This window comes from Pygocentrus nattereri, chromosome 12 (assembly GCF_015220715.1).
Source record: "Pygocentrus nattereri isolate fPygNat1 chromosome 12, fPygNat1.pri, whole genome shotgun sequence".
Classification (NCBI taxonomy): domain Eukaryota; kingdom Metazoa; phylum Chordata; class Actinopteri; order Characiformes; family Serrasalmidae; genus Pygocentrus; species Pygocentrus nattereri.
Window position 1 is genome coordinate 36,238,064 of NC_051222.1, and position 16,670 is coordinate 36,254,733.

Below are 16,670 nucleotides of genomic sequence, written 5' to 3' on the forward strand. Positions count from 1 at the left end.
TCACGAAGTGAAAAATACCATGAAATGAGGCAGCGCGCCTTATCTGACGGGGCCCACCAGAATCCAACAGTTCGAACCCTGAATACTGATAGAAACTGACATTCCATGCTTACGTCTTACTTCTTTCAATAAAGAGGCTTATGAGAAATATATTTTTTCCCGAATTCCTTACCTCACATCAGACTGAAGCTTCCCCAGCTGTGCACACAGTAACCGCCAAATCCGCCAAGAAAACCGCCCAAAGTTTTCCGCTCGGTCACAGAGTAATGACGTCACGTGGTCAATTTCCGTTTACTTGATTATTTTAAGTTTTTAAGCTAAGTCTCAAATAAAATTGTGTTTATCTCCATAATAATTTTACTTATTTAAAGTGTTTGCTTTTTGTAATGTTTTCTAAAATAAAATTGTTTGAAAATACAGACATCTTTAGTAGTATTTAGGCTATTATGTCTGTCAGTGAATTATTCATTTATTTTAAAGAATTACACTTAATATAAGTATTTATGTTTAACACAAATATTCCTTATTGAGTTCCACTAATGAAAACTGATGTAGTCAAATCAAATATTTTAAATCATAATATTCATCATTTTTATTAAGCATGCACAATTACATTTTTTTGTCATTTTTACAGGGTCCTTGAAATATTTTTTAGAGTGTAGTGAAGCTAAAAACACACCAGCCTACCCGGGTAGTGAAGATCAAAACACACCAGCCTACCCGGGTAGTGAAGCTAAAAACACACCAGCCTACCCGGGTAGTGAAGCTAAAAACACACCAGCCTACCCGGGTAGTGAAGATCAAAACACACCAGCCTGCCCGGGTAGTGAAGATCAAAACACACCAGCCTACCCGGGTAGTGAAGATCAAAACACACCAGCCTACCCGGGTAGTGAAGCTAAAAACACACCAGCCTACCCGGGTAGTGAAGATAAACACACACCAGCCTACCCGGGTAGTGAAGCTAAAAACACACCAGCCTACCCGGGTAGTGAAGCTAAAAACACACCAGCCTACCCGGGTAGTGAAGCTAAAAACACACCAGCCTACCCGGGTAGTGAAGAGAAAAACACACCAGCCTACCCGGGTAGTGAAGAGAAAAACACACCAGCCTACCCGGGTAGTGAAGAGAAAAACACACCAGCCTACCCAGGTAGTGAAGATAAAAACACATGCAACTGACGCGTTGGGACAATTTTACATACAAAAGAAAGGAAACGAAGACTAAGAAACAGAACATTGACTTTTAAAGAAAGAAAGAAGAGAAACTGTTGGGTTCTGTTGAATTGTTTGTTCCTCCTCATTTTATACCCCCGCACTTACTCTTACACACACCAAATCATTTGTTAATAAATTTATAATTGTATCTTTACCTCAATACTTTGTGTTTTATTGCAGTTTCTGTCCAAGCCCTCCTCTTAGCGTACCTAGAACAAGATTTATACTGGTCCAACCCCTGAGATTTAACACTCAGAAAATCTATGGGTTTCATTTCCCCATAGTGAGAGCCATTGTGATATACTGTTACACAAAGACAGTGAATTAGCTAATGTAGTTACTGCCTTACGTATACGCGTGCTACAACTTGATATTTCTTCAATATTTTCTATTAGTCCTGTGCAGAGGTCAAGTTAGTGCCTGCACCATCACTTCAAGTGGCCCTGAGGTTTGACGTCATCACTGGTGTGACGGTTTCTTTCTGCAGTTTGTGAATTGACAGAAGGAGGGTGCTGTTTCTCTGCTTTGACCAGCTGGGGAGGTTTCTTGTGCAAATCAACACATACATTCACATGTTGTTGTTGTAGTGGTGTTAGTGGTAGTAGTAGTAGTAGTGGTAGTAATAGAATTATGGCATTTAATATATAGAATTCTATCATTATAATGTATGTTTTATTAACCTCTTAAACTCCAAGCCTATTTTTGCCAATTTTCGCCTGAAATGACATACCCAAATATTAATGCTTTTTACTCCAATATTATATAATCCAGAGGCAATTTTAAGAAGTATTATTACTCAAAACCCTTTACAAAATTAATTGAAAACACTTGAAATTATTGAAATTAAACTATAATGGCCAAAATATGGTAAAAATAGGAAAAAAAACAAGGCGCTTTTCAAAATTTCTTTTTTTGTTTTAGATTTTAGAGACCATAAACTGAAGAGGTCATGTCCATGAAATGTTTTTGCAGTTCCATATTTTGCCCCTTGGGGTCAAATTTTTACCATGTAAAATTTTAAACTGATTACCTTCACTGATCAGAAGTTATTCAGTCTAGAGTAGATAGTGTACATACATGTCTGTGTACATTTCTCCAAGTGTCCCTTTGGAAATCTCCAAAGGACCACAACCTCTCCAAATTGAAAAAAAACGAATTTTCTAACCATTTTTGCAGGAAAAAAAGTGTTTATGTATTACCTACTCTTGATGGCAACATCCTATGGTGTATTTCTTTACATTATTTGACAAAATTTTGTTATAACAACAATTTTAACTGTATTATAAAAGCCCAATAAAACGCACTTGACGCTAATCTTCCAGATTATATCCTGCCTCCCCTGTTGCGCGTCCGCCTAACGTGGCACCTGGTTGGTCGACAGGTTTGAGTGACGTGTCGTTGGAAAGGGGAGAATCTCAGCTTTACGACCGCGTTTGTTTGAAATCGATAGGACAAGTAGATCATATTTTAATTTGGGTTTAAATTAGACATAAAAGATTTTTGCCTTCTGTTTTTTTCAAGCACTCTTTGCACAAAAAAGCGGATTACTACCGAACGCGTTACCGGAAATACACGGGTGTGGTGTCATTTTGAAGCCAAGAAGGAGAGGTAAGCGATGACGTGGGCGTTTTCCGTGTAATGTGTTCCTCCGACCGGCAGGGGTCGTTACGCACGGCTGCTGAGGTTTCGCAAAAAAAAATCTCCTGTTTGAAACGCCACACTCTTTTGGCTCTAATTCGGAAACCCTACGTCGTACAGTAAAACTGAGAGCCAGACGGTTTGAACGATGTATAACATGCCCACATTGAATCAAATATGGATTTATAAAATCTCTGGCCATTAGTGGATCACCAGTGGTCATGCATTGGGCTGTGTCTGATGGAGAGACAGACTTCATCTCCCAGAATGCTGTGATAGATCATGCACACTCAGACTCCATCTTAGGAAAGGACTCAAACACCCAGGATTCAGTGGCGGATCACATGACTTCGCAACGCTCCTATCAGCATTCACAATCTCCAGACTATTGACAATCTGCACTGGTGCTCATCAGACCATATGACTCTGTGTAAGTAAGTAAGTGATACTTTTTAAATCCCACAAACGGGGAAATTCCACCTCCACATTTAACCCATCCATGCAGTGAAACACCACATACACACTAGTGAAGACACACACACTAGGGGGCAGTGAGCACACTTGCCCAAAGCAGTGGGCAGCCCTACCCATGGCGCCCGGGGAGCAATTGGGGGTTAGGTGTCTTGCTCAAGGACACCTCAGTCATGGACTGTTGGCCCTGGGGATTGAACCGGCAACCTTCCGGTCGCAGGGCCAGTTCCTCCAAGCCCACGATGGCCCCAAGAGAGTAGATGTACATGTAGAGTACATAAGCCCAGGCTTTAGATAGACACTTTGCAAGGTATTGTTTCATTGAAACTACTGAGAGTTTTCATCCTGTTCTGTTTGCCTTCCGTGTATTTTGACCCTTTACTGTGTTTACCGTGTTTCCAATTCCTGTCTCACCCCTGTGTAGTTTTGCCTGCTTGCATTGACCTGTGTTTTGACTTTTTGGCCTGGACTTTGACTTCAGTTTGTGTTTTGCTCCTTTTTGGATTCTGTTGTTTATCATTAATTAAACCACCTTATCTTCACATCTGTGAGCATCTGGTACTCTGTCCAAACGTTACACCAGCTTCCTATTAAACAGGAAAGAGCAGGTGTGGCTAGAGTAAGTCATTACTGTTTTACAGACAGTGAGTCACTGGTCACCATTGCTCTTCTCCCACTACACAAATGTCTGCACCTGTAAGGATCCATCTGTCAAACTGTGGAGAGCTTCAAAGATCTACTAAGCCAGCACCAGACCTTTACCTCCATTTCAGACATGGCTTAATAAGTTTCTGGGAGTAACCAGATAAACAGGAAAAGTCTATTTGATAACACAGACTTGCTACAGTGGATGCATCATTTTCCTTCTCAAGTAGACAAAGATAACTGTCAGCAAGTAAACAGCTAAGATTTGGAATATGGTCTTTTATATATTATTTAATTGGTAGCACATGATGCTACTTCTTCTGAAGCTATAATAATTAAAATTTATTTAAATTACAGCTCATTGTATGTGATCCACAGGAAAGTGTGTGTGTGTGTGTGTATATATATAGCCATCCATCCATCCATTTTCAAAGCCACTTCTCCGTCAGGGTCGCGGGGGGATGCTGGAGCCTATCCCAGCAGTCTTCGGGCGGAAGGCAGAATACACCCTGGACAGGTCGCCAGTCCATCGCAGGGATATATATATACAGTGGTGTGAAAAAGTGTTTGCCCCCTTCCTCATGGAAGGTTCACCACTGTTCCATGTCTTCGCCATTTGTGGATAATGGCTCTCACTGTGGTTCGCTGGATTCCCAAAGCTTTGGAAATGGCTTTATAACCTTTCCAGACTGATAGATCTCAATTACTTTCTTTCTCAATTGTTCCTGAATTTCTTTGGATCTCGGCATGATGTGTAGCTTTTAAGGATCTTTTGGTGGACTTTACTGTGTCAGGCAGCTCCTATTTAAGTGATGTCTTGATTGAGAACAGGTGTGGCAATAATCAGGCCTGGGTGTGGCTAGAGAAATTGAACTCAGGTGTTAAAAACCACAGTTATAGTATGTTTTAACGAGGGGGGCAATCACTTTTTCACACAGGGCCATGATGGTTTGGATTTTTTTTCTCCTTTAATAATAAACACCTTCATTTACAAATTGCATTTTGTGTTTACTTGTGTTGTCCTTGACTATTGTTTAAATTGGTTTGATGTTCCGAAACGCTTAAGTGTGACAAACATGCAAAAAAACAGGAAATGAGGAAGGGGGCAAACACTTTTTCACACCACTGTATGTATATATATATATATATATATATATATATATATATATATATATATATATGAATAAATCTTCCTTCCCAAACCTGGCATTTATTAAGTGATTTTTCTTTATTATTTTCCATTAGTCCTATGCAGAGGTATGACTACTGTCTGTGCTGTCACCTTAAGTGACTATGATGTTTGATATTTGATGTCATCACCGGTGGGACTGTGTCTGTCTGCAGTTTCTGAATTGACCTGAAGATGGTGCTGTTTCTCTGCTCAGAGAAACTGGATTTTTGGGACGCATGCATTCAAATATAATAATAATAAATGAAGAATAATAAGAAGACAATGAAGTGGTACATTCAAGGTATATAGTTTTTATCATGACCCCATATCCTATTACAATTTTAAAATAATAAAAGGTGCATAGCATTAAATGGTAATAATGCAACTTTAAAGAAGAGAGAGAAGCTCAAGACTGAATAATAGTAAAATAACAGTAAAATAACTAAAATATAAAAACAAAAAAGGGGTCCTGGATAAAGCTTGGTGATCTGTTAGTGAGTGACACTGATGAGGAAAAGTTATCAGGTTAGTTTTAAGATGGATGTACATTAGTGAGAGTCGCTGATGTGTTCAAAGTAAAATGCACACTTACCGGCCACTTTATTAGGTACAGTTCAGTTGCTTGTTAATACAAACAGCTAATCAGCCGATCATATGGCAGCAACTCAGTGCATTGAGGCGTGTAGAGGTGGTCAAGACAACTTGCTGAAGTGCAGACCGAGCATCAGAACAGGGAAGAAAGGGGATTTAAGGGACTTTGTACGTGGCGTGGTTGTTGGTGCCAGACGGGCTGGTCTGAGTATTTCAGAAGCTGCTGATCTTCTGGGATTTTCACGCACAACCATCTCTAGGGTTTGCAGAGAACGGTCCAAAAAAGAGGAAATATCCAGAGAGCGGTCAGTTGTGTGGACGAAAATGCCTTGTTGATGTGAGAGGTCAGAGGAGAATGGGCATACTGGTTCCAGATGATAGAAAGGCAACAGGAACTCAAATAACCAACCAGAATCTCTGAGGAACGTTTCCACTCTCTGCCTATCGATCTCTCTCTTAGCTGTGGTTTTCCTTTGGATAGCTGATGATCTCAACGAAGATGGTCGCAGTGCTGCTTCCATCAAGTCTATGGGAAGATGGCAATATGTATTGTTTTAGAGCAGAGCACGAACCCACATCCCATTCATGACAATTACATGCATTTCATTGGTTTAGCAGAATGATTAGATCGCAGTCCTTTCCAGCCTCGCAAAGTGAATCACTGCATGAATGCCAGTGTATCCTGATAACTGCACTGTGAATGAATACCTTTAAGGTGTCATGCTTATTTGCCTTTAATGTAGTTCGTGACAACAATAGCTCGGTTTCTTACCTTTTAATGTTGTGTTTAAGGCCATTGCCTTCAAAGTAAGAATTAAATCGGTGGTATAATGTGTGGTATAATTATTCTAATACACTTGAGTCTATGCTCTATAGTGAAGTATTGGCACTGACATGCTGGTCTGCTCAGCCTTCGGCACAAAAGTGCCCATGTAACAGTCCTTCTCATATAATTAAAGCAACCATTGTTGTATAGTAATACAGAGGTAGTATTAAAAAAATCTATATTTGAATCATAAAGTCTTTTTTGACTAAAATTTTTTGTCTTTACTTGCTTCTCCATTCTCTAAAAAAGCTGTTGGCTTTTGGTGTAAATCACAGTGTATGAAGACAAACGTTTGGAACTCACTGGGACATTCTCATAGTCATGACTGCTGAATGAGCCAATAGGGGTCTTGACCCCGGAGTCCGCTTTCTGCAGAACAGAGAATTAGGGAACAGGTCAGCAATTGGTCATTTTTAGCAAAAGCTTTCATTGTACTTACATTCCACCTTAATCCTCTGGGGTCCCTGAACCCTCCTGTGTGTCAAATTCAATGTTTCTATCTAAGTTTATATATATAATGAAAAATTAAGAATGAAACTGTTGTGTAATCACAACAAAACACTCTTAATCTTTACCATTTCTAGTTACGAATGCTACATAAATAGTTATCTATATTGGCTACATGATTCAGGAAAATAAAATGTTCCCCATAAACAAAGCAAACCAGATAATTACCTGTCAAACAGAAAAACAGGAACCTTGGAGTCGCTTTCCAGGCCTTTATCCATAATTCCTGCTTTATCCAATCTCTTTTTCTTTGAAGCCTTTTCTACTTCTTTCTGTCTTTCCTTTTTTAGCAGTGCAAGCTTTTTTAGGTAGCTATGTAACTCACTACCTTTCAGCCTGGTGTGTTTAGAGTCAGACTTTGGACACACAAATAAGTACACGTGCAGAGCATGTGCTTCTGAGCAGGTCATGAGGTAGGTAGGTAGACAGGCAGGTAGGTCATCAAATGACTTAATTCTGTCCAAATTAAAGGATGTTTATAGTCCTGTGGCCTCCACAAATAATTATTTTTTATGACCTACTCTACCTTTAATTTTCAAGTACTAAGATCTGTCATTGTTGATTTCAAGTTTCTTCCTTTAAAATGTAGTGGAAGTTGGTGTAAAAACAGTATAATAAGACTTTAATGATCAGGACTCACTGTCATATTCTCGTAGTCATGGGCACTGGATGAGTCGTCATCAGGAGACGGGACTCTGAGACCTGCTTTCTGCAGAAGAGAGATTTGGAGAACAGGTCAGCAATGGGACATTTTTAGTCCAGGGCAACAGTTTGCATTGATGTTCCACCCTAAATACTGCGTTGTTTTTAATCTGCTGTGAACTACAGATACTGCTTTAAATGTGTAGCACACATGCAAAGTGTGTATCCCGTCTAAGTTGTAATCTAGTAAGTTTTTAGATTGTTTCCATTTTCATCTTTATGAATATCAGGGTTTCCGCTGCAGGGATCTGTGCTGAGCTGTGAACTGATCACCATGTGGTGGTGAGTTGGATCAGATAGCAGGGAAGCCTGGTGATCAGACCCAGTGGGTCCAAGAAAATAGTAAGGGTGTGCTGGGAATGACTGAAGAAAACAAAGGCTGCTGTTCATGATTTTAACTCCCAACACCAAGAAGGCATGTTTCAACTGCCAGGGTATCACTGCTTAGCTTGCCTAGAAAAGTTAATGCAAAGGGTTTACAGAGAACGGTCTGAAAAAGAGGAAATATCCAGAGTGGTCAGTTGTGTGGACAGAAATGCCTTGTTGATGTGCGCTTTCAGGAGAATGGGCAAACTGGTTCAAGATAATGGAAAGGCAACAATAACTCAAATAACCACTTGATACAACCAAGGAATGCAGAACACCATCTCTGAACACACAAAACGTCCAACCTTGAAGAAGGTGGGCTACAGCAGCAGAAGACCATACCGGGTGCAGGTCCTGTCAGCTAAGAACAGGAAACTGAGACTGCAATTCGCACGGGCTCACCGAAATTGGACAATAGAAGACTGGAAAAGTGTTGTTTGGTCTGACGAGTCTCCATTTCAGCTGCGACATTCGGATGGTCGGGTCTGAATTTGGCGTAAACAACATGAAAGCATGGATCCATCCTGCGTTGTATCAACGGTTCAGGCTGGTGGTGGTGGTGTGATGGTGAGGGAGACATTTTCTTGGCACACTTTGGGCCCCTTAGTACCAACTGAGCATTGTTTAAATGCCGCAGCCTACCTGAGTATTGTTGCTGACCATGTCCATCCCTTAATGACCACAGTGTACCCATCTTCTGATGGCTACTTCCAGCAGGATAATGCACCATGTCACAAAGCTCATATCATCTCAAACTGGTTTCCTGAACATGACAATGAGTTCACTGGACTCCAGTGGCCTCCACAGTCACCAGATCTCAATCCAGTAGAGTACCTTTGGGATGTGGTGGAACGGGAGATTCGCATCACAGATGTGCAGCCGACAAATCTGCAGCAACTGCGTGATGCTATCATGTCAGTATGGACCAAAATCTCTGAGGAATGTTTCCAACACCTTGTTGAAAGTCTGCCACAAAGAATTAAGGCAGTTCTGAAGGCAAACGGGAGTCCAACCTTTCACTAATAAAGTGGCCGGTAAATGTAAATTAGCTACCAAGTTCCTCACAAACAAAAAACATTTAATTATCTGCTTAAAAAAAAAACAGGAACCTTGGTGTCGCTTTCCAGGCCTTTCAACTCCTTCAGGTTTTGCCACAGTTGGAAAGCCATACCAATCTTCACTCTGGTTTGACCTCGTGCTTTATCCAACCCTTTTTTCTTTGAAGCCTTTTCTATTTGTCTTCTTTTTTTTCTTTAGCAGTTTTTTTTGGTCAACTTTACTGGCCTCCTTTCAGTTGTGTGTGTGTGTGATGGCAGGTAGGCCATCCAGTCCTTTCATTTGGTCCAAATGAAATGATTAGATGAGGATGAAAGTCCTGTGGCCTCCACAGGGAATTTATTCAGTTTGTCAAAGCATTTGATTTATTGATCGTGATCAGGGTTTAAAGAAAACAATGAATAAACTGAATCAAAGATCATGATTGTGTCATTACTTGCTTTGAAGTTACTTAATTCTCTTAAACGTAGTTGGATTGTGTTGCAATTACAGTCTAAAAAGACTTAAATATCTGGAACTCACGGTCATATTCACGTAGTCTTGAGTGCTGGATGAGTCGTCATCGGGAGGCGGCGCTCTGAGGCCTCTGTTCTGCAGAACAAAGGGTAACAGCTTGCACTGTACTAATGTTCAAACTTAAACACTGTATTATGGCCTGCTGTCTTTACTCTACACAGGCAGAGTGGCCCAAATAGATGAGGATAAAGTAGTCCATGAGGTGGACAACAGTGAGCTGTGTAAGGACATTGCTCGCTTGCTGGAAGTTTTAATCAGTCATACCATGATTTTAACCTACTATTGATTTCAAATGCATTACATATAAATGTGTAGCTAGTTTTTCTCTGCCTGTCAGCTGACAATTCTTAGAAAAAGGTTTGGGTTGTGGTGTAAATAGAGAGTAATAAATCTTGAAGGTTAAGCCTCACCGTTATATTCACATAGTCATCAACACTGGATGAATCAATGTGAGATAGTGTGGCGCTGACCCCTGAGTTCTGCAGAACAGAGAGTTAAAGAAAAGGTCAGGAATTGGTCATTTGTTAGGGCAACCATAGTGTTAAACAACCCACCACTGACTACATAGAATGCCGTAAGATCTCACCACATAGTCTGGTTCATCCTTATTTCTGGTTCTGCTCTCAAATGAAGGAACAGCAAAATAATGTTATTGATATAATGTTAGGAACTGTAATAGACTGTAACTTAATTTCTTCTTCATATTCTTCATATGCTCACCTCTTCCAGAAAAATACAGCCAGAAAAACTGCGACCCCACAAAGTCCTACTCCAACAACTCCATAAAGAGTCTTAGAGTAGTCTGATGAAAACAATAGTCAAATATAACCAGAATCAACACAAAGGTGTCGTAGTTTATAAAGCATAATGAACAAATTACTTATACAAATAATTATTAATTGTTTTTATATTAATTATTTATATTTAAATACAAATCCATACAGTTGATTGTCTCACCCTTTACAAATACTGACAATGCAGCTGATACTAACCACCAAGAAGACTCCCAAATACAGACTGAACAACCATTTCAAACTTGACTTGAGACTCAAATGAAGAAACTTGTGAACATCTCTGGTGTGTAGTGAACAATATGATCTATACTCACATCTGACTCTGAGGCTGTGAGCAGTAGAGTTGAGGTGTTGAGATCCTCCTACAGCACAGCTATAACTGCCTGCATCCTCACTGCTGACCGTCTGCAGGTGGAGCTGGTTGTTCTTGATGGTCTTTGTGGTTAAAGGACGTCCATTTTTGTACCAGATGAATGTTGGGTCAGTCAGACTGCAGGTGGTGTTACAGGTCAGAGCTGCTGTTTGTCTTTCTGTCACTTCTTCAGGAGCTTCTACAAGGAGCTCTAAGACAATAAGAGGAACATCAGATCAGGAGAGTAAAGCTGCAGCTGATTGGCCCTATTTCCATAATTATACTCTATTTTTATGTCAGTGCTGTCAGAACCAGCGCTAAGGATTTTGTACAACTTTCTTTTTTTATACAGTTTAATGTTAGACCAGCATAAATATGAAATAATTAAGATTTAGTTGATTCACATTTCTTTATGTAAAGCTGCATAAACAAATAAAAGCACTCAGCAATCAGGTAACAATCTGAATCTAGTCTGGTTAACATGAGATGATCGGCTGTGTCTCGTACATAGAAACGTTTATCTTACCTGTAACTCTGAGCTGAACTCCAGGAACACCTGTACATGTTATATTTTCTTCATTTGTTTTGATTCTGAAGCAGAACAGATGTTCATCCTTCTTCATCACATCACTCAGTTTGAGGGAGAAGTGTTTCTGTTTATCAGTGAAAAACTCGACTCTGCCTGAATAATCTGGGTCTTTACTCAGATCAGCCGGCTCCACCCCTGGAGCTGGATGTTTACCCCAGAAAGTCTCATTCACTGTGAGATTTTCTGGGTGAGTAAAAGTTCCGTTCATAAACACTGTGGATCCTTTTAAAGCACAGATTTCCTGTTGGTTGTACTTCACACTCCACTCTGTTCCAAACACTCCTGAAACATATGATGCATGAAAGAGCTGATTACAGAGTCTGGAGCCCATAAGACAGTCAGAGTTACTGTAGCTTACAGCTTCACTTCTCTCCTCTTCAACTCCAGCAGCTACTCTACACCACTGAGCTGATTCTGAGAGATTACACACAGAGTGAGTGTTGCAGCAGAGTGAGGGAGGGAGCTGGAGAGAAGCACTACTGTGACATGAAGCTCCAGCCATAAACTAATTCATGTTCAGTACGCATGTTTGTACGTCAGAGACTGAAACAGAAATCACAGGCTGTTCCATTCATGAAGTTACAGTAGAATCTGACTCACCCACTATCATGAGCAGAGCGATCAGAAGAGCCATTCTGTCTGATGACTTTAATGCCTGAAATATGAGGGAAACAGAAGTTTATTCTTGGCAGGTCTTGATTCAGTTGAGTTCTCTTACAATGACGTTTTGACAAACATCTGTCAGCGCTCAAAACACAATTCCAACAGTATAAAGCCGCTCTATTCTGTCCAGTGCTGCACTGAAACTCTGCACACCATAAAAAAGCAGCGTCATCTTTTCAGTAATTCAACTCATCACTAACATCAGAATAGAATTTACAACCCTTTGTCACTGTGCTTGCACACTGTGACATTAGACCTCTGCATTTAACCCATCCGTGCAGTGGAACACGCACCTACACACTAGTGAACACACACACTAGGGGGCAGTGATGTCCACAGCACCCAAGGAGCAATTGGGGGTTAGGTGCCTTGTTCAAGGGCACTTCAGACATGGACTCTCAGCCAAGGGGATCGAACCAGAGACCTTCTGGTCACAGGGCCAGTTCCCTAACCTCCAGCCCACGACTGCCCCCGGTCATAAGTTGTTGCATTGTGAAAACAGAGAGTTAAGCTGTATGTCATTAGTGAACATCGGGTATTTCAGGGTCAGGGTGTTTACATGAGATGAGCCTCACACGCTACACGTTTTCATTTCCAGAGACCCCCAGCTACTCGCATGTGTCATCACTTAAGTGTCTCTAATCGTTCGGGTGAACTTTCAAACATCGGATTTTAACAGGAGTATTCTTGAATTAGGTTTTTCTCATGATCATTTCTTGGAGTGCCAACAATTGAGGGTTACATATATGTGAGAGAAAAAAACAATAAGATGTTTTTATTTTGTCTGTGAACTTCACATGAAGGTTAGATTTTTGTGAATATTCTGTATACAAAATCTAAATGATACCAATAAAGTGTGTTTTTTTTATACCTCAGTTTTCTTCTGTTTACTATGGGTTCCAGTATTTTTAGAGGTCACTGTGTATCATTGTGCTGGTTTTCTGACTGGAAGGAGATCCCAAACATTCTGTCCAGGCAGTGTAATGAAAAAACTATAGATTTAAGAATAAATTTATCTTAAACTTTAAGTGGACAATGTCATTTAGCCTTTTATGACTAAGTGAGAGTATGTTTAGATGACGTTGGTCTACAGAGAAATGTAAAAAAGTGATATGGTCAGTTGAGTCATCCTTCCCCATTTTCTCCACCCACAGGCACATGTACAAAATATGCAGAAAAAAAAAAATAAAGAAATAAAGAATTTGGTCCAAAGTGTATTTGATTTTACTGATGGTACAGATTTAAACCCTATAGAAAATATTTGGTCTCGCATTAAAAACAAGCTGGCTTGGCCATGTTTTTCAGCTGAGTGAGCAAAACAGATTCTTCTCTCTGTAAAAGACTGAAAAATGTACTAGTGCTGTCTCTGTGCTGTGATGTGGCCTAAAACCAGACTGAAATTCTTCATGCATATGATTCCCTTACAAATAGGAGCTTTAATTGTTAATTTGCTTAATTTGTTTTGTACGAAGACCCCCATCTTTTTTCTTTACGAAGAAAGAAACCTGACACTACTGGACTAGAATTTCTTCTCTCTGTAAAAGAAAAAAAAAAGTACAGATAATCAAAGAGAAAAGTTCTCCCGTGCTAACTGACCAAATCTGCTCTTCTTAAGTTATTGACTAATGATGAGATTACATTTTTGCCATTTTATGTTTGGCCCATTTTTTATTTCATTTTCTTTCGCACCAGAGGAATGTATGGGCATTGTACACCAAATGAACGTTAAGCTGGCCTGTATGCCTGACCCTGACAGCAGGGTTGAGAAGTAACAGTATACCTGTAACAGCACTGCATAATCGTGACACGATAACAGTTACTGTGTTACGTTACAGTTACAAAATGCAGTGGTGGACAGGAACTTCTTCTTTTGGCTGCTCCCTTTAGGGGTCGCCACAGTGGATCATCTGCCTCCATCTTGCCCTATCCACTGCCTATCTACCTCTTCTCCTTCTACCCGGCAGCTCCATCTCCAACATTCTTTGCCCAATATATCCACTATTCCTCCTCAACACATGTCCAAACCATCTCAACCTGGCCTCTCTGGCTTTATCTCCAAACTGCTCCACCTTCACTGTCCCTCTGATCTGCTCATTTCTAATCTTGTCCATCCTTGTCACTCCCAACAAAAATCTCAGCATCTTCATCTCCGCCACCTCCAGCTCAGCCTCCTGTCTTTTGGACAGAGCCAGTCTCCAAACCATACATCATAGCAGGACGCACTGCTGTCTTGTAAACCTTCCCTTTCACTCTTGCTGCTATCCTTCTGTCACACATCAGCCCTGACACCCGTCTCCAACCACTCCATCCTGCCTGCACCCTCTTCTTCACCTCTTTTCTACACTGTCCATTGCTCTGGATGGTTGACCCAAGATATTTGAAGTCATCCACCTTTACGACCTCTACTCCTTGCATCTTCACCTACACCTGCCTCCCTCTCATTCACACACATGTATTCCGTCTTGTCTCTACTGACCTTCATTCCTCACCTCTCCAGTGCAAACCTCCACCTCTCCAGATTCTCTTCCACCTGCTCTCTACTCTCACCACAGATTACAATGTCATCTGCAAACATCATGGTCCATGGGGCCTCCTGCCTGACCTCATCTGTCAACCTGTCCATCACCATTGCAAACAAGAAGGGGCTCAAAGCTGATCCCTGATGTAACCCTACCTTCACTGGTGGACAGGAACTAAGTAAATTTAATTCGTTTCTGTACTTAAGTAGTTATTTTTTTCTGTATCTGTACTTAAGTTTTTCTATTTTAGAAAACGTTTACCTTCAGTGTTTTGTGCTTCTGATCATTTTAATAGACGTCAGCGTCACTAATTAATGACGTTCTATTAAAAGACTGGTTTACCAAGAGAGACGCTGGAGGATATATGGTGGTTATAAAAATGATAACAGGACATCAGAGCCAGAATTACTCTTTTAGTACTTTTACTTTATATTTAAGTACATTTGAAGGTAAATACTTAAGTACTTTTACTCAAGTGGAGGTCTAAATGGAGGAACTTCTACTTTTACTGGAGTGATATTTTACCTTGGGTATCTCTACTTTAACTCAAGTACATGATTTGTGTACTTCGTCCACCTCTGCAAAAATGACAGTAATCCGATTACGGGTCAGGTTTTGCAGCAGCAAGCTGGAAGTAAAATGTTTTGAGATTTTAGATTTTAATGCATGAGTAACATTAAAAACAATTTTAAAGTGTGAAAATAAAGCTCAGTCTCGTGAACGGTGCAGTTAGTTTCACTTTCACAAAAATGGCTTTTTTCTTCATTTTTTTTCTCATGTGATGGGTACAAAATGTTAATATTTGTAAATTAACATTATTTGTAAGAAAATCAGACAGCCTCTAATTGTGTGCGACATGGAAAATACCTTAAAAAAATAGCCATTGATGTTGACTGTTGAAGCCGTAAAGACCTGAGGGAGTGTCTACAAGTTACATCACAAACAGCCATCATTGAAGTCTAAGGACACTGCACCAGTATGCAGCCTGAACAACTGGCCTTTCACTGACAGATGATGACACACAAATGATGACAAGCAAAAGTTCATTTCATTTCTGATGAAATGGGGAGGGGTTGGGTCTAAAAATAAGATTTTACGACCAAATCCTAGGAACGCAATACACATTATATTGCCAAAAGCTTCACACGTATATGAACATGAGTGACATCCCGTTCTTAATCCATAGGGTTTAATATGTTGGCCCACCCTTTGCAGCTATAACAGCTTCAACTCTTCTGGGAAGGCTTTCCACAAGAGTTAGGAGTGTGTTTATGGGAATTTTTGACCGTTCTTCCAGAAGAGCATTTATGAGGTCAGACACTGATGTTGGACGAGAAGGCCTGGCTCACAGTCTCCACTCTAATTCATCCCAAAGGTGTTCTATGGGGTTGAGGTCAGGACTCTGTGCAGGCCAGTCAAGTTCTTCCACACCAAACTGGCTCATCCATGTCTTTATGGACCGGCTTTGTGCACTGGTGCGCAGTGATGTTGGAACAGGAAGGGGCCATTCCCAAACTGTTCCCACAAAGTTGGGAGCATGAAATTGTCCAAAATCTCTTGGTGCTGAAGCTTTAAGAGTTCCTTTCACTGAAGCTATATTTTCTATTGTTCTGTGTTTGATAGATGTTGAATATGTTTCCTGCTGTATTGTGTTGTTGCTGCTGGATGCCTAAATTTCCTTCGGGATCAATAAAGTATCTATCTATCTATCTATCTATCTATCTATCTATCTATCTATCTATCTATCTATCTATCTATCTAAGGGTCCGAGCCCAACTCCTGAAAAACAACCCCACACCATAATCCCCCCTCCACCAAACTTTACACTCGGCACAATGCAATCAGCCAAGTACCGTCTCCTGGCAACCATCAAACCCAGACTCGTCCACGGATTACCAGACGGAGAACTGTGGTCACCCCAGAGAACGCCCATCCAGTGCTCTAGAGTCCAGTGGCGGCACCTTACACCATTGCATGACAGTTGACTGTGGAATATTTAGTAGTGAGGAAATTTCACGACTGGACTTGCTGCACAGGTGGCATCCG

General features: G+C 40.5%; 1 protein-coding gene across 1 annotated transcript in view; it reads right to left on the reverse strand.

Annotated features, from left to right (window-relative positions):
* LOC108413944 (B-cell receptor CD22-like) overlaps positions 1-12,094 on the reverse strand; it is a 164,061-nt gene extending 151,967 nt beyond the window's left edge. The window contains exon 1 of the mRNA XM_037543324.1: positions 12,043-12,094. Within this exon, the coding sequence (XP_037399221.1) occupies positions 12,043-12,076 (34 nt within the window). The 5' untranslated portion in view covers positions 12,077-12,094. The remainder of the gene's footprint in view (positions 1-12,042) is intronic.
* Between the last annotated feature and the right edge of the window lie 4,576 nt (positions 12,095-16,670).